Source organism: Nicotiana attenuata, chromosome 6 (genome assembly GCF_001879085.1).
Source record: "Nicotiana attenuata strain UT chromosome 6, NIATTr2, whole genome shotgun sequence".
Lineage (NCBI taxonomy): Eukaryota > Viridiplantae > Streptophyta > Magnoliopsida > Solanales > Solanaceae > Nicotiana > Nicotiana attenuata.
This window is the reverse complement of record NC_031994.1, coordinates 17,332,909-17,350,520: the sequence shown is the minus strand read 5'-3', so window position 1 is coordinate 17,350,520 and position 17,612 is coordinate 17,332,909. Positions and strand designations below refer to the sequence as shown.

Sequence of the window (17,612 nt, the reverse complement as noted above, 5' to 3'; positions counted from 1 at the left end):
GGAGCCATTTCCACATGGTCCGGAATGTTGTGTGTCACTCGAAGGTCGTCTAGATGAGATTGCAGTAAATCGCTACGCTCCCAGGGAAGGGCTGGACTTTTCGTTTGAAAATCCCTTCGAATATGCATGTCCTTTGGGAGGACGTTGTCTACAGAAAGGGGAACGAGGGTCGTTTTACTTTCCTCCCCCCTCACCGCCAGAGGAAGGCGGAACCCTAGATGGGTCAGTGTCCTTGGTCTTTTTGCCACCTTGACTACGTTTTACCATGATGATTCTGTTTGGGAAATAATGCACTAACGACGAGAAATATGACTCCAAAAGAAGTGGAGGAATCCCACACGAAATAACAGTTACAGGAAAGAAAGACAAAGGAGTAAATCAGAAAATGCTTTCCGAAGGTTTGAAAGTTAAATCGAATCGAACCTCTCTCCTATTTATAGGGATAAGTTGCGCAGAAATCGAAGAGTCATGATTCAAAACATGCGCGGGAAACCAAAATGTCACATCATCCTCTGAACCGCCTCGGGGGAAAATATAATAATGACGCATACAGGCGATGACGTCATTCCAAAAAGAAAGCCACGCGTCAGTGGCTCAACAACGTCATACATTTTACCTCATTCATGTTGCCGCCCCTGGTCGAGGTCAAATTCTCCTAAGCCGAGGTTTGCATTTCCGCCCATTGAAGACGCCCACCGAATGCGTCTCCAACGAGCGGAGGGACTAACTGTATATGGTCAAATTTGACCGTCAGCGTCTCTACGCCAATGGGTACGCCCAGTGAGTATACGCCGACTAACGTAAGGGTACGACTCGGACGTGGGGACAAAAGCGACATCGTTTAGGACTCAGTGTCTTCACTAGGAAAACGTTACCTATTTTTGTAACTTTTTGATTATTTCGAGGAAGGTGTCTTATTATATAAGGGAGACCTTCACATTGTAAAAGGGGGATGATTCTGAAATAATACAACTCTCTCATTTTCTCATACTCTCTCTCCATCGCTATCTCTAACGAATACTTTCTCTTGAGTTCATATTATCACTATTAGATCTACAACAACAACATCATTTTTCATCTCTAGGTCTATTATATTTGATTACGATTTACCCTTTCTTACTTTTGATTGTTTTTAAGCTTGCAAAGTATATCGATAACTTTTGAGCCAAACAGAAGCCATGCCTGAATTTATAGGCAATTGTTGGCTTTGTGAAAAGGTATGCTGTCTGTTCACTCTGAACAGACATGTGATAGGAAGACAATGTATTGTCTTTTAACGTTACTTATTAAACTGGGTCAACTAGTTTAACCAAATAAACCGGGTCAGTTTTTGAAGCCCAACCCAGTCCATTTAATTTTCCACCATTACCCAATTAACACTACTCATCTTTAAAGCCTAATGGCTTAAAAGTCCAACAGTGCTAATAGAGGTTTATTCATATCAAACTATTGACGAGACACGGGTAACGTCTGCGTATACACTGGTATCTCTAGACCCTACTAGTAGAATTTTACTAGGTTGTAGTTGTTGTTATTGAAGAGAGGAGTAGCATGTGACTGACACGTGAGTATAGTCAGGAAGTTAGTTATAGCTAATTATGGGATTGGTGTTAGAGAATTAGCGGAAGCAGTAAAATTGATTAGCCTAGCTAGTAGTTGTAGTGTATATATACTAGCCACATGTCATTGTATTTAGTATGATTTGAGAAAATAATTTCAGCTCAATTTGCTCTCCAATAGAGCGTTTGTTCTAGAACCTTCTGGTTCATTTTTCTTCTCTCCTTTCAATCGAGCTAATCTCAAATCTTCTTCATGGTATCAGAGCACTGTTGACATCCAATTCTGTCCCTCCTTTCTTTCAAACTATCTTTTTGAGCTTCTAATAACATTAATAATGTAAGAACATTTATTTTACTATTTTTATCCCAAAATAAATCTAATTAGTACCGTTATTTTTGCTATTTTATTATTGTTGTTATCATCATTAGATAGTACTATTGTCGTTGTTGTTGTTGTTATTACTATTACTAATACTACTTCTACGATTTTATCTCTCAAATAATTCCATTCAAAGCTGGATCCTTAACATGTATTGATGATAGGCTATAATTACGTATTTTAGTCGATTATTATACTCTAATTTACTGCACTTTAATTGAGTTTGAGCTTTAATCGCTAGTGTTTTGCACTAATGGTGTGTTTTATGCCTTGTAGGAGTGATTCCGAGCTATGTAGATGTTATGGAATGAGTTCAAGTGATTTTGAGCTTTAAAGTTTGAGTAAAAGTTCAAGGAATTAAGCCGGGATCGTGTTTGGAGGTCAACGGATGATAGTTAGAGCAAACGAAGACTTCAGTAGGCAGATTGCGTACTGTCTAGTAAAATAGATATAACTTTTTGCTCAGAACTCCATTTTGGCTCCACAATATGTGGTTGGAAAGCTAACTCAAAGAGCACAACTTTCATGTTTTACGTTTTTCCAAATTCGGATCGGAACAGGGTGAAAAACGCGCGAAGTCGCGCATAGTTCGCGCGTATTACAAGTCGAGGCAGAAAGGTGCGCGAAGAGGGCACGAAGTCGCGCGTCTCACCCGGGAAAAGTGTCCTTTTCACATTGGAGAAGGTATAATTGTTTGGGCCCAACCCTACTTGGTATATATACAGAGGAGGATGTTTTTGAGAGGAAAACACAAGCACAGAGCCGCCGTGGAGGCCGGGTTTCATCTTTTCTTCCGTCCAACTTAGTCTTTTTATGTTTCTTTGTATGATTTGTTGTTTTGCTACCATGTCTATGTGGGGCTAAACTTCACGTTCTAGGGTTGTGGTTCTTTCATGACTATTGTTATTCGGATATTGATTTTGATTTCTTAGTTTATCATATTGGTTTATTTATTCAATCCTGCACTTAATTATTTGATTGCTTGATCACCAATTGAATACTATCTACGAATCTAGAGTTGAACTCGAAAGTGGGAATTCTAGATTGCATATAGGATTGAGTAGAGCAAGTTCTTGAACCTGGGCCTCGGGGAACGGATTCGCGGTTAGGATAGACATATACCTAATTGCCTTACTTGGTTGATTTACAGGAATTATAAATGCGTTCTTGTTGATTCTAATTCCATAGACATATAGGCGTTAGGTTAGCTTGAATAGGCGAGTAAGGACTCGATAGATTCTTATGAGCAATATTAACCCTGTCAACCAATAAACTAGATAAATTGGTTAGTCAATTCAATTGAAGAATACAATAGGAATGTTAGATAGTCCATAACCCTAGATCGTTTTCATTACATTGATATCATAAAAATCTGCTCATTCTCTGTTAAAAGTTCATTATTTGTTTTTATTTATTTAATTAGTTTAGAATCAAATACTTCTAGGTTTAATTCTTGTTTAGATAATTAGGAGAATCTAATTTAGTTAATTGTTAATCACAAGTCCTCGTGGGATCGACACCCGACTTTTAGTCACTTATTACTTGACGACCGCGTGCGCTTGCGTGTGCGTTTGGCCGCAACAAGTTTTTGGCGTCGTTGCCGGGGACTTAGAAATTAACTAGTCTACTAGGTTAGATTTTTACTTTTTGTCTATTCAAGTTTCTTTTTATTTTTATCTTAGTTTAATATTTTATTATCTTTGTTGATATGGCATATTGGAATGATAATTGGTCGAATATTGATTATCCTTATTATGGTGATCCTTGTCCATATTGTGGAGGACCGCACTTGTGGCAAAATTGTGAATCTCAATCTTATGGGTGGAATATTTGTAATATGTGTGGTGGTCAAGGTGGCCATTGGGATGGTTGTCCTAATTCTTATTATCCTTCTCAGAGCTCTTATTATGATGTTTCTAATAATGTTTATGAGTTTGATAGGAGCAATGAAGTACAGGATATGGAACGTGATGCATATTTTAGGGATATTCTGAGGTAAGTAGTCGAGCTACAAGATGAAAATTGAAAGGCTGCACAAAGAATTAGTGCATCAATCATGAGAATAAAGGCCGAGACGGAGGAAGTGGCTGAAGAGAGCGAGCTCCCACCAGAAAATAATTTTGAAGAAGCCGATATAGTGAGCCAATCTTGGCTAGAGAAACAAGCTCAACTTATAAAATCTCATGAGTTTCTCCGTGATGGTCTTTCAAATATGACAGAACAACTAATAGAAACAAGAACTGAGCTCAGGCAAGAGATAGACCAATTTGACTAAGATATCTATGACTTGCATGCTCAATTGAATAAAAAGGTTGAGGCGTCTGATGCCCTACAATCAATTTTTGTGGATACTGGCCAGCTCTTGGAGCGGAAAGAGGAATTCCAACTATTCGACCAAAATATTATTAATGATGCCAAGGTTGACGAAGAGCTCAAAATTGAGGATGTCAAAAATAATGCAATTCTGGAGTTGGAGCGTATTGGACCTCATTCTAAACATTTTTCAACATTGTGTTTGGTTGGTGACATGGGAATTGATCTATTCGAGCATATAGAGGAGTCAATGGATGAGGAACAAAGTGTTTATATTCTGAAATTTGCGATGCCAAGGAGACAAAACGACATTCCTCACTTAAGGGCCAAGAAGTGCAAGATGCGATATCTATTGCTTGGTTCCTTTATTTTCACACCACCGCCTCATGAACGTGACAGCAAATTGATGCAAAATTGGGGGCGCAATTTATATCCTCAAAGTGGAAGGAAAAGTGATGAGAGTGTTGGCGTCGTGCTGCGACGTTAAATCAAGCGCTTGTTGGGAGGCAACCCAATTCTATTTTTTTCCTTTTGTTTATTTTATTGTGTTAATTTTTTTTGTAGTATTATTTTGTGTTTTGTAAGAGTAGGAGCATGGAGTCAAAGCCAATAGGCATGTGCTAAAGCGAGCAGGTGGTTGAAACTAAGCGTGAGGTACCCACACAAGGGATCATACCTGGGAGAAGTCTGAGTATCCCGTGAGCTGCTAATTCTTCGGCCTTTGGCCTACCAGGGAGTTTCTTTTACCCTCTTGTTATGTTCAGTGTGCATTGAGGACATTGCATAATTTTAAGTGTGGGGTGAGGAGATTGTCTGGGTGATCTTCTGTGCTATCTTAGTTTAGTTGTAGTGGTTTTTTTTTTTTTTTTTTTTAAAAAAAGGAAAATGATTTTTTTTTTGAAAGATTTGGACTTTTCCCGACGATGGATCTTCTAGACAGCTTTCTTGAGGGATAAAAGTCTAAACAAAAAAAAAATACAAAAATATGTCTTTTAGCTTTCTTTAGGTAGTAATAATCCCCCGTGGTTTTTCTTTGTGCCTCGGTTCTTTTCCATGGGAACTATCGTAGACTTATAGTTCATTTAGAACATGTTAGGGATCCAACTTTGAATGGAATAATAATAATCCTTAACATGTAGACTTATAGAGCAGAAGATTTTATCTCTTAAATAATAATAAGTATTAGCCCAATACTTATAGTTTTACTTTTTTAAATGAAGCAAATCTTCTGCTATGAAGTAAAACGTTTTCTCTTCTTTTATTGTATAACGTAAATTATCACTTTAATTCCTCATTTTTAGATAATGTCTTCTAAAATTTTGACATTAAAAATATTTTCTTCTGAGCCCGTTTTCAATCTTCCCCGCCATATTCCCCATCTCGCCAACCCACCTCCTACACCCCGACCCACTCTCACCCTAATGGGACATTGGGCTATAACTCAAGAAAGTAAACCCTTCTGACTACACCGTTGAATAGGTCAAAATATTTTTTTTCTTCTTATTTTGTAATCAAAAAGTATTTAGCTAGTGCAATTTGGAAATAAATATATTAAAGAATTAAATAAAAGGGAGGAGGTTTGGAAAATTTGCAATATGTCCCGTTGGGCTTTTATACGGTTAAAATAGCACGGCTATTCAGTTTTTGGATTAATAATTGAAAAATAATCAGTGTTTGCAAAGTCATTGAAAAATAGCCACTATTTTGCTGCAACACAGAAAGTTCTAGACTTCCAGCATAATATAGTGGAGATTGAAGCACATGTGTGTGAACTTCCATCATATTATGTTGGAACTTCAGCACATGGAAAGTTCCAGCATAATATACTGGAGATTGGAGCACTGGTGTATGAACTTCTATCATATTATGTTGGAACTCTAGCACACGGAAAGTTCCAGCATAATATACTGGAAATTAGAGCACCTGTGTATAGACTTACAGCAAATTATGTTGGAACTCCAGCATATTATGAAATTCCAGCATGTTATGCTCGAAGTTCACATATAAAAAATTCGAACTCCCGCATGTTATGCTGGAATATTTTTGGATTTTGAACTTTACCATAAAAAAATGGCTAAATTTAATTACTTTTGAAACTGTGGCTATTTTTTAATTAACCATCCTAAATTTCTTTTGAATTTCTCACTTTTATACGGTCAAATGACCCACTAAAAAGTTGTCCCAATTAAAGTAGCTAACCATTGATGACATATATGGACCGAAAGCAAACTCCCAACGCGCCACCCTCTTCGCCACCGTTGCCGCCGCCGCTGCACCAGGACGACGCCGACGAAGATGATGAGACTGTGAAGCAGCTCAACCAATGCTCTTCTCTATACTTATCTTTACAGGTTCTTTAAATATTTTAAAATTTTCGCTTTTAGGAAATAATAGTATGAAATTCTAAAACCCTAAACCCTGAAATGGAACTGATCAAAGGGTTTATATTTGCAGGATTGTCTGATAAATACTGACAGGAATTGGAAGTCGTGTCAAAAGGGTATCTTCTATTGTTTCCCTCTCTATTTTGCTTGAAATTTTGTTCTTTCCATTAGTGTCAAACGGGTATTTTCTTTAAGTTTTTCGTTGATGAATACGAGTTTTAGCATTTAGAAAGAGAGAAAAAATGCAGTATTTAAATTGGAATGCAAAATTTAGGAATCTTGTAGTGGTTTGCGTTTGCTCTCTTTGTTGTTATTTATAGCTTCTGCTTTAGGGGATCAAACTGAGATTAGTTTTGAATAGATTATCTTAAAGACCATGATGAAAACGAGTAACAAGGGTCATAATAATTTCTACTCAAAATGGCTTAAACGGAGCGACATGAATAATGAGGATTCATATAGCATATGTGCAGTAGTAGTTGTGGTGGTTGTATGAAACCTACGTATTTTAGTACACACTGGCAGAACCAGGAAGGGGATTCAAAAAATGCTAGAATACAACATTTATCGCTTGTCAAGGGGATTCAATAATGTATAGATATACAAAAAAAAATATTTTACCATTTTTTCTGAAAACCGCGTCCGGACCACCTTGCGCCTATCGTCTCCCACCAGCATATGTACCACGTGACTCTTGTCCATCAAATTTTGTGACAAATGGAAAGAAATCACCTAGTTTGAACCTGAGACCTCATGGTTCTCAACCTACTTTACTGACCACTAGGTCATACCCTTAGGTGTTATTTTTACCCTTTTTATGCAATATAATACTATTTAAACGAAAGGGATGCAATTGAACCCCCTTCCTAATAGGTAGCTCTACCACTGTTAGTCATGTTATTTGGACTCTTCAAAAATGCTGCTGGGTGTGTGTCGGATGTGTCGGATCCTTCAAAAGTACTATATTTTTGGAAGATCCGGCACAGGTGCGGCAACATCTTTGGAGAGTTCATGTAACATAGCTGTTAGTACAGTATCCAAGTTAAGTGGAATATTAAGAAATAGTTTTAAGTGGCGGATTGGAACATAGTATACCGGGATCTCTACTCAGAATCACATGTGCATGTTTCATCCGGCTTGTGATTCAGTATGACAGAAGTGCACACTTTTGTGTTCAGGTGTGTCTGTACATATGTGTGTACTGAGATTCCCTTGTTTAAAATATCAGTTTGATTAACACGGTCAGGGAAATTTAAAAAATGCGTGCTGAATTGTTTTTGCTTTCTAATTTATTTGAAAACTGGTTGGTTGCAGAAGTTCAGGCTCTCAAGGCATGTAATGAAAGAAGACAGAAAGACAAGAGGAGTTGAGAAATCATTTTGATTTTCGGTGGTGAGGCGTTTTTTGAAGTTGGAGGCTTACAATTCTTTTTCTGCTGATCCCCCCCCCCCCCACCCCCCCACACACACAAATGGGGGCTAAGAAAAATCCACAGTGATGACTAATTCTTGTTTACTATAGATAAACATTGAGATGAATATGACTTTAAAGTATAAGACGTCCATTCTTTTTTTGTGTTGGATGTTCATTACACTGTTAGGTTCGGGTTCTGGAGACTGGAATAGTTGAAAATGTGTCTATTATATGATGGAATTAATAAACATTGAGATGAGTATGACTTTAAACTATAAAGGTATGTTTATTTTCTTTTTGTATTCTATGTTTACTACACTTTTAGATTTGGTTTCTGGAGACCGTAATAATTGAAAATGTTGCCATTTTGCTAGTTTTTTTTCTGAATGGAAATAGATAATCTATTATGAGAAAGAATGCGGTCGGGAAGAGAAGTTACGGACACAAATTTATACCAAGCATAGTAGATAAGTAACTTTAGTTTTACTTTTATTAAAAATGTTAAGTTCATTAGTTGATATAATCGTCTAAAAGGAAGACTTTCTAATTGATAATACAAAAGTACGTTTTTTAATGCTTTTTGAAAATGAATAAAAGCAACCATTGACTTCGTACTTGGTCCTTCTTCCCTTGTACTCTCACTATCCAAGTGGTTTGCTCCTTTACTTTCTCAACAAGCAATTGAATGACCATTACATAAATGAATCTAACTAAAAGTCAACCTTGAAATAGTTTTAAGGCATTTATGAATTCCAGTTTCCCTTTATTTGATCGGACAACTCAAAATTCAGTTTTTTTTATATCTTTCAAATTGATCAAGACTCTAGTTTATGGCTGCTTCTCTATAGTACCAGTTATTGTTTCATTGAATTTGCTTGACCAATAGGATGATGCTTCAACTTTGATCGTTATGGATTATTACGTGGACCTAATTTTTACAGCGGCTATGCAGTCTTTTCCTTAAATTTGCTGAGGTATGTTCTTTTAACAGTGACATTTATCATGTATTTGTGTTCTAGAGTAGAAAAGATTTGTATTTGCTGATGATTTTTGAAATGGTTATGTTCATTTGGAATTTGTTAGGAAAGCAGATAGTAGCATCTCGATAATCATTTTCTTGGTACTAAGAAACTAGAAGGTATAGGAACAGAACTCAGGCATGATTAACTTATCAATGACCTTAATATGTACAGTTTACATTTTGGTAGCAAAAAAGTAGTAACAAGAATACATGAAAGACTCAACAAAATAAAACCAAACATTTCTCCAGTAGGGGTTTACACAGAGGACTACAACCACTACGAGCACTACATTTGCATATGCCAGAAGAAAGGAAATATAGAATGACTCCTTATCAAGAAAACCAGTATCATCTTCCCAGCAATCTGGCGCAGGAGGTGATATTGGTATCTCTTTAGTCGGCATACATTTGATGTGTAATGGAGGACCACAAAGAAAAGGATTTCCCTCATAACTGCTTTCATTAAAAGTTGCAAACTGCGCTGTACTCTGTGGAGTCCTACCTGTTAAATTGTTATGTGCCACGCTAAACACTGCTAGAGTTGTCAACTCTAAAAGTTGTGTAGGAATCCTTCCAGACAAGTGGTTGTATGACAGGTCCAAACTCTCGATATTCTGGAGATTTGAGAATTCTGATAGTATTGTTCCAGCTATGTGGTTATGTGACAAGTTTAGTGCCCGAATCTCAGTAAGATTACTGAGTTCCTTAGGCATTTCACCACTTAACTGATTGCAAGAAAGATCAATTCCAGACATATAATCAACAATGCTACCTTCGTAGGAATAGGTATTATATTTGGTCGTAAACTCTGCTCCAACCCATGCATAACTATCTAAAAAGAAAATTGTCGATGATGATTCAATAGAGGATTCTATGTTTATCAAGGTGTCGTCTCCAAACTTCTGGAATCCTGGATATGCAAATGATGAACTGTATGGGTATAGTTCTATTAACATATCTTGTTGCATTAAGCTTCCCAAGCAATGAGGTATCGTTCCTGAGAGATTATTGTGAGATAGATCCAAAATTCTTAAGTTACTTGCATGACATAACTGTGTTGGAATGGTGCCTATAAGACGATTTCCTTTCAAGAGTAAGGTGGTTATCTCAAGAGTACTGCCCAGCCATTTCGGAATGGAACCACTGAAGTTGTTATCTCTAAGATCCAGGACTTTTAGATCTGAGTTCGAGAACATGTTGAATTCCCCTTGTAACTTGTTTTTGCTCAAGTACACACGTTTTAAGCCGAGAGAAGCATTGAAACATGACGGGATCACGCCAACAAGGCTGTTGTCAGAGAGATCTAATACCTCAAGTCCTTCAAGTCTGCAGTAATCAGGTGGAATATGGCCTTTTAGATGATTTCTGGACAACGCGAGGGAGGTTAAGGAGGGGATGTTACCAAGCCACGCTGGTATGTTTCCTGACAAGTTATTGTAACTTAAATCCAATGTAATCAAAGGAGCAGTGGATAACTTCTGCGGAATTGAGCCTGAGAAGTTGTTCCTGTCCAAGTATAAATATTCGAAATTGTTGATGTTTGCTGAAATTGGAAATATTTCCCCTTTCAACATGTTATTTGACAATCTCAGAAAATTTAACTTGGATCCTTTACGAGCCAATCCAATTGGTAGGTCTCCTATTAACTTATTGTAAGACAAATCCAAGACTGCAAGATCTTTCATGTCACCAAAACTTGAAGGCAACAAGCCTTCAAGCATATTGTTGGACATCGTTGATATCACAAGATTTGGAAAAATAGACCCAATGTTAGGAGGAAGTTGTCCTTGAATCTTGTTGTTGGAGATATCGAAAGATTTTAGATTAGAAAGGAGTGGCAATTCAAGAATTCCAGTGAATGCATTTCCGTCCAATAAAACTTCTGCAAGTCTAGGATTGTTTTCTAACAACCAATTTGGAAAGTTTCCACCAATGTTGCATTTTGAGAGACGAAGAAGCCTTAAATGACGTTGATAATGAAGGAAACTTGGCATTTGAGAGCAGTTGTTTAAAGACAAGACTTCCAATTGAAACTTTGGTATCCAGCTTTTGGAAGAAGTTTGTACAATTGCTGAGTTGTAGTCAGCAGTGACGAACTTAAGTTTTGAATGGTTAGCAAATGACGCGAATGAAATTGGTATTTCAAAGTTGTTGTTTGCTAACAGGAGATATTCAAGGGACAAGAGACTTGAAAGCGGAGATGAAGCAATGTTTCCAGTAAACTGATTCATGGTCAGATCCAATACCCGAAGAAATATCAAGTTTCCTAGACATGTAGGGAGTTTTTCAGTGAAGCTGTTTCTGCTAAGACTTAGTTCTTCCAGATATTTTAGATCACACCAGCCTATAAAGATGAACAAGTATATTAGTTGTGTAAAAGATAATGTGGTGAATGCTGTATCTGAAATTACCTTGACGAGGTAGGGTTCCGTTGAGGTTGCAGTTAGCTACTGATAATACTTTAAGAGATGACATTACACCACTGCTCCTGAGAAAGTTTTCGTCCAACGTGTTTCCATCCAACAGTAAGTACTCTATATTTCTTAAAGCTCCCAACTCTTACATGCCAAAGAAACATAGAAGAATCCTCAACATGTAGTTTTAGGTGTGAAAAAAGTATGCTTTAAAATGTAAATGCATGACTTGATGATAATGGCGTCTTGAAAATGACCCTTAAAATGGTGGAACAGCATATTGTTAACCAAGATGTAGATAATGAGAGTTACAGCTCATGTACATCTATATATTTAAGATAACGTCTTTGCGTGTAAATCAAATATTTGCACAGCGAGACATATATGGGGTAGAATAAAATCAACTGAAAGAAGAAACTTCAGGAAGTATGTGTACCTTCATTTGGTATAAAACTTCGGAATGCGTTGTACCTTATATCGAGCTTCTTCAACGCCATTCTAGATGTATTTAGCTCTGTCCAGGAATTTATAATTACAATTATGTTATGAAGCTACCAAGAAAAAAGAAGGAAAAGGGAAACTATACAAGTTTAATTACCTAAAGTAGAGAGAATATTTTCATCATCTAGATTGTTATTGCTCAAATCTAGGATTTCCAGCTTGTTTAAGCCTGACAATCTCTCAGAACCTGATCCAATTTTGTTGTGTGCAAACCATATGTCGGAACCTGATCCAATATTGTTGTGTGAGAGGTTCAATGACTTGAGAGATGTAAGTTGACTAAGAGATTGAAAGATGCTGCGATTCAACTGATTCCCTGATAAATCAAGTCTTTCTAGTTTCTTCAGTTGTCTCAGTTTTTCGAAACCTGTAATGAAATTATCAAGAAACTTGTTAAACAGACATGCTAAATTACATGTCAGAGACAAGTTTTCGACAGTCAAATAGACTATACTTTAAACTTAACATTCTTAAACCAGTATATAGTTAACATTTGGAAGTTGTAGTTCAAATTATTGTGATCATACTAATAAGTCCTATGTGGATAGGCAGGACCATTTTGTAGATATGTATTACTCCCTCTGTTTCATTTTATATGATATTCTTTTCTTGTTAGTCTGTTTAAAAGAGAATGACACCTTTTTTTATATTTGAAATCTCTTGAACTGTAAATTTCTCATTTTACTCGTAATGACATGCTCTTATAACCATGGAATTGTTATAGCATGTTTAAGGTCACAAGTTTTAAGAAAACTTTGTGCCTAGTATATAACCGGAAACAACCTCCTTGCTTTTTAAAGGCGGGGTAGGGGTAAGGTCTGCGTACAAACTACCCTCCTCGGACCCTACTTGTGGGAATACACTGGGTTTGTTATTGTTATAGTTGTATATAGAAAGAACGAACCTTCATTTTTCGCCCAACCGGCCAATGAATGTCCAGGGAGGAGCAGAGCATTGAGATTTTTGAAGGGAATAAATAAAGATGCATTGAAAAGCCAGTTCTTCAAAATATCATCAGAATTTGTACCATTAGTCCTAAGTTGTTCTTCTTGACTAATTTTCTTGACAGTAATGGCCAACTCACTGACTCTTTTGGTGGTGTTGCTGCAAACAATTCCCTCCCATTGGCAACAATCTGAGGTTTCGTTCGCAACCCACGATGACAAATTACTACCACCTGTGTAGTTTATATTTGCCTTGAGTTGCAAGAGAGCAGTCCTTTCTTCTTTCCAACAACAATAACAGCACCACCATCCATTTGCTATGAACAAAATCAACAACCACCAATATACTATCTTGCTAGTCATATTCTGCATCTTTACCAACTTGTATTTAGTTACATAGACCAAATGAAAACTATAGGGAGCTGTATTGGCGAGATCCAACAGTGAACAGCTGCACAAAAGAAAAACTGCCTGGAAGTCCGAGGAACTTCAGTACTGTACTTTACCTCCGAACCAGCAGCCTTCGCGCCAAGCAAGATCGCCCTTGTCTATTCCGCCTCTTTCTTTGCTTTGTTCCGATAGAGTTTAGGCAAATTGGTTCGTATGCCTACTTTACCTACTTGATGACTGAATATTGACAAGACTATAAGATATATCAGACTATATATAAGAGGAGGAGGTTGATGATTCAAGAATCAATATATCCTTACATAAAAGAGAAAAAGGAAAAAAAGAGAGGAAAAAACAACTATCTTTGCACAAACACTTCAGATTCCTAGTGCAAACTGAAAATCATACCTTTCTCTTGAAGAAAAATTTAGTGCACTAATTGATGCAGACACTTGAGTGAAATTTTCTGCAACAACTTTTCTTGTTATCTCCCTTTCAGCTTTTTTATTTTATTCTTTTAATATGTCGTTCTTGTCCTTCTGTGCCTATTTTTGCTCTATTTTAATATTACTTCATTTGTTCTTTTCTCTAATTTGCATCAAAATATTGCTTGCAATTTGATTGACTTAAAGGTAAGCTTGGAAAAAAAAAATAGAAGACCTTGACTATCACCATCAATGACTTCAGACCCTTTCTCATGAGGAAAGATTTCAGCGCGTCACTTTTTTTTTTTTTAAAAAAAAAAAAAAACCTAGTGTCACTTCTGGGGAAGTTTCATGCAATACTTTGATAACTATTGTCTATTGTGCCAAACAAGTAAACAAGATTTGAATCCTTAGCTGCCTTCTTCTTCCTTCTTTTTGTTTTGTTTATAGTTTATTTGTGCCAATGTCAAAGATAGCCCGTCTGGTTAGTGGGGCGGGCTGCTTAGTGGGTTGGTAAGTCCTTAGCACTCATTTCAGTGGACCATATATAGGAAATGGCTCATTCAGCTGTGTGCATTTTTTCAAACCATTGATTGCATCTAAGAATTTTAGCAATTTATTAATATAAAAAAAATAAGGCAGCCCGACTAAGCTCCCGCTATGCGCGGGGTCCGGGGAAGGGCCGGACCATAAGGGCCTATGGTAAAGAAAGCCACACCAGCTTGTCGATTGTTGCCTTCCATTATCTTTCATTAGATGTAAGATGTAACCATACATTAAATGTAAAGAATTGAATGTACAATTTCAGGAGATCGGTTTTACGTTCCTTTACAAGTGTTATTTTAGTAATATGTACATTTTCAAAGGAGATGAGTAATAAAACACATGAAATCTTTGTAAGGTTTCTTCTATTCAAATTGTAACTGGTTAAATGAAGATCGCTTCCTCACACAGTTACTTTTTTTAGTTGTTTAATTGTGGCTGATTTTTTCTAGGTTTTCTCAGGCATAAATGGACCAGTAGAAGTCTCGCAAGATGCAACTCAAAGAGGAGAAATGGAGAGTATTTCTAATGCTATTTTTGCGGAGAGATAAAATCATTATAATTCATGTCTAAGGGGATCAAAATACAAGCACCACCAGCAGTTAAATTACAATACTTGTATGTTAAATTAACCCCTTTGTACATTCAAAAGAGAACATATACAAAGAGAGAAAATAAAACGAGTTACTATTGAGTACTTGATAAACTGCTTTTGCATGACACAACCTTGAGGTATAACAATGCTAATTTCACATTGTATGCCAAAAATCTACTGTATGCAGTAGTGTCTTTCGCGTGGTCCAGTTCGAAAGCTCTATAACGATGTTTCAATCTTTATCTGTTAATGACCAGCATTTTCATAGATTCGACAAAGAAGAATCTAGGGTTACGCAAGTGAAAGAAAATTCGAGATATTTTCTGATAGAACAAGCAAAATGAATTACTACTGTGTTACAACCGGGTCTTTCTCTATATATACATGGCCCAATACTGAGTAAAAGAAAAGAGACTAAAATGGACTATGGGCTAACAATGTTACAAAATAAATGGGCCTAAACTAATGTACATAAATAAATAATAAGCATGGGCCTTAGCCTGCATCTGCTTCAGCCCAGATCTAGACTCCCAACAGCTCCCTCAAGTTGGAGGGTGAGAGAACCCCCAACTTGTGAATATGGAGATGAAGAGAAGGCCCACCCAGGGGTTTAGTGAAGGCATCAACGAGTTGAGAAGCACTGGATGTGTGAGATAAGCTGATGAGACCTTCAGCAAGCTTGCTACGCACAAAATGACAATCCAACTCAATATGTTTGGTCCACTCATGGAAGACTAGATTGCGAGCAATGTGAATGGCTGAGAGACTATCACAATAAAGGGGAACAAGAGGAACAAAAGCACAACTCCAAGGTCAGACAGGAGCCTGAATACCCAAGTGATTCCAGCCACAACCTTGCTCATAGACCTATACTCAGCCTCAACTGAAGACAAGGAGACTACTGCCTGCTTCTTCGACTTCCATCCAATGAGACTACCACTAAGGAATATGCAAAAACCAGAAACAGATCTCCTACTGTCAGGGCAAGAGCCCCAATCACTATCACAATAAGCCTGTAACGGGAGATCAGGAGAGGAAAAGGCCAAAGTGAGAAGTGCCTTTAATTCATCCACATAGACAATTAAGATAACCAGGGAGCTGCCAGAACCCCTGATGAACAAAGAATAATCATTGAGTGAATGCACATAACCCCTAGAATGTAAGGCTTGAGATAGTTTTGCATACCACTGTCTGGAAGCTTGCCTCTTCCCATATAAAGACTTCTGAAGCTTGCATACTAGAGGAGCAGAAGAAGAAGAAGACCCAACAGAAAGACTAGGAGGGAGTTTCATAAAAACTTCTTCATCAAGATCACCATACAAGAATGCATTGTTGACATCAAATAGGAATATAGGCCAACCTTTCTTGACAGCCACAACAACTAAGGTCTTAATAGTGGACATTTTGACAACAGGGGAGAAAGTCTCATGGAAGTCAACACCCTCCACTTGAGTATCACCCCTTACAACTATCCTAGCCTTATAGCTCTCTGTATTCCCATCAGCTTTATACTTTACCATATAAACCCATTTGCAGCCAATAGGCTTTTTGCCAGGGGGCAGCTCAATAATTTTCCAAGTTTTGTTAGCCTACAAAGCCTCAAATTCCTTCCTCATAGCATCCTCCCACTCAGGGACAGTTGCTGCTTGGGAGTAAGAGTGAGGCTCAGGAATATGAAGTTGAGTAATAGAGGGAGCATCATGACTGGAGGTAGATATCAGAGAAGAAGAGTGGCAAACAAAGTCTTTAAGATAAGTAGGGGGATTATGAGGCCTAGAAGATCTTCTCAAGGGAAGATCAGATGTAGGAGATGAAAAAGTGGAAGGATTGGAAAGATTGGAAGGATTGGAAGAAGATGAATGAAAATCAGAAAAGGAAGGAGAGGAAGAAGCAGGAGAAGAAGAAGTAGAGGGAGAAGATGAAAGAGAAGAGGAAGAGGATGAAGAAGAAGAAAGATAGGAAGGAGGAGAAAAGTAAAGATTGGCTGAAGGGAAAGGAGAGGAAAAAGTGGGTAAACCAACAAATGAATTAAGGAAGGGAAAGATGTGTTCCTTGAAAACGACATCCCTACAGGTGAAAGCTGCTTAACTAGAGAGATTATATAGTTTATATCCTTTATGAGCAAAAGCATACCCTACAACGGCACATGGAATGGATCTAGGATAAAATTTGTTTTTATGAGGTTTAGTGTCAGTAGAGTAACAAAGGCACCCAAAGCCTGTAAGGTGAGAGTATGCATGTACCCAAACAACAGTTCATAAAGACTTTTCCCAAGAAGTAAAACAAAAGGAAACCTATTGACTAAATATGTGGCAGTAAGAATACAATCTACCCATAACTGAATAAGGAGATGAGATTGAAAAAGAAGAGCCCTAGCTGTTTTAAGTAGATGTCTATGCTTTCTCTTTACCACTCCATTTTGCTGTAGAGTGAATGGACAGGATGTTTGATGAATAATCCATTTACTAGAAAAATAGTTAGAACCTGCAATACTGGACCCCAATTCAAGGGCATTATCACTCCTAACAGTTTGGACTATAGACTGAAATTGTGTTAACCATGGCAATGAATCCTTTGAGAAGGTCAAAAGCATTGCTCTTGGCACCCATTAGATGAGTCCAAGTAGCTCTAGTGTAGTCATCAACAATGGTTAAAAAAAAATACCTAGATCCACTATAAGTAGGTGTAGCATATAGACCCCAGGTATCTATATGAATCAATTGAAATGGTT

At 37.3% G+C, this 17,612-nt stretch overlaps 2 protein-coding genes across 6 annotated transcripts; one reads left to right on the top strand and one right to left on the bottom strand.

The window, feature by feature from the left end:
• LOC109226657 lies at window positions 6,436-14,969 on the top strand. Of its 4 annotated transcripts, none has more exons than XR_002068105.1 (5): window positions 6,436-6,602; window positions 6,706-6,751; window positions 7,950-8,027; window positions 8,935-9,022; window positions 14,749-14,969. XR_002068105.1 is itself a non-coding variant. In XM_019391481.1 (4 exons), exons 1-3 carry the CDS (start codon window positions 6,456-6,458, stop codon window positions 8,003-8,005), a joined length of 249 nt encoding a protein of 82 aa, XP_019247026.1. In that variant the 5' UTR covers window positions 6,436-6,455; the 3' UTR covers window positions 8,006-8,027; window positions 14,749-14,969. The 4 variants fall into 4 exon arrangements, 2 of the variants coding, with proteins under 2 accessions (XP_019247026.1, XP_019247025.1); XR_002068106.1 differs by having other exon boundaries at window positions 14,739-14,969; XM_019391481.1 differs by lacking the exon at window positions 8,935-9,022.
• On the bottom strand, window positions 9,192-14,728 carry LOC109226656 (leucine-rich repeat receptor protein kinase EMS1-like). Of its 2 annotated transcripts, XM_019391479.1 has the most exons (6): window positions 13,727-14,728; window positions 12,889-13,555; window positions 12,082-12,351; window positions 11,920-11,997; window positions 11,481-11,627; window positions 9,192-11,413 (listed from the first exon to the last, which is right to left on the bottom strand). In XM_019391479.1, exons 2-6 carry the CDS (start codon window positions 13,298-13,300, stop codon window positions 9,243-9,245), a joined length of 3,078 nt encoding a protein of 1,025 aa, XP_019247024.1. In that variant the 5' UTR covers window positions 13,301-13,555; window positions 13,727-14,728; the 3' UTR covers window positions 9,192-9,242. The 2 variants fall into 2 exon arrangements, with proteins under 2 accessions (XP_019247024.1, XP_019247023.1); XM_019391478.1 differs by having other exon boundaries at window positions 12,889-14,728.

What these genes read in the sequence shown, in the direction of transcription:
- LOC109226656 (XM_019391478.1), bottom strand. Translation starts at nt 13,300, where the DNA reads ATGCAGAATATGACTAGCAAGATAGTATATTGGTGGTTGTTGATTTTG. An exon ending in AAGTTTTATACCAAATGAAG is followed by an intron (nt 11,628 to 11,919) that starts GTACACATACTT and finishes TTGGCATGTAAG; the next exon opens with AGTTGGGAGCTTTAAGAAAT. An exon ending in CGGAACCCTACCTCGTCAAG is followed by an intron (nt 11,414 to 11,480) that starts GTAATTTCAGAT and finishes TCATCTTTATAG; the next exon opens with GCTGGTGTGATCTAAAATAT.
- LOC109226657 (XM_019391481.1), top strand. Translation starts at nt 6,456, where the DNA reads ATGACATATATGGACCGAAAGCAAACTCCCAACGCGCCACCCTCTTCG. An exon ending in CTCTATACTTATCTTTACAG is followed by an intron (nt 6,603 to 6,705) that starts GTTCTTTAAATA and finishes TTATATTTGCAG; the next exon opens with GATTGTCTGATAAATACTGA. An exon ending in TTGGAAGTCGTGTCAAAAGG is followed by an intron (nt 6,752 to 7,949) that starts GTATCTTCTATT and finishes GGTTGGTTGCAG; the next exon opens with AAGTTCAGGCTCTCAAGGCA.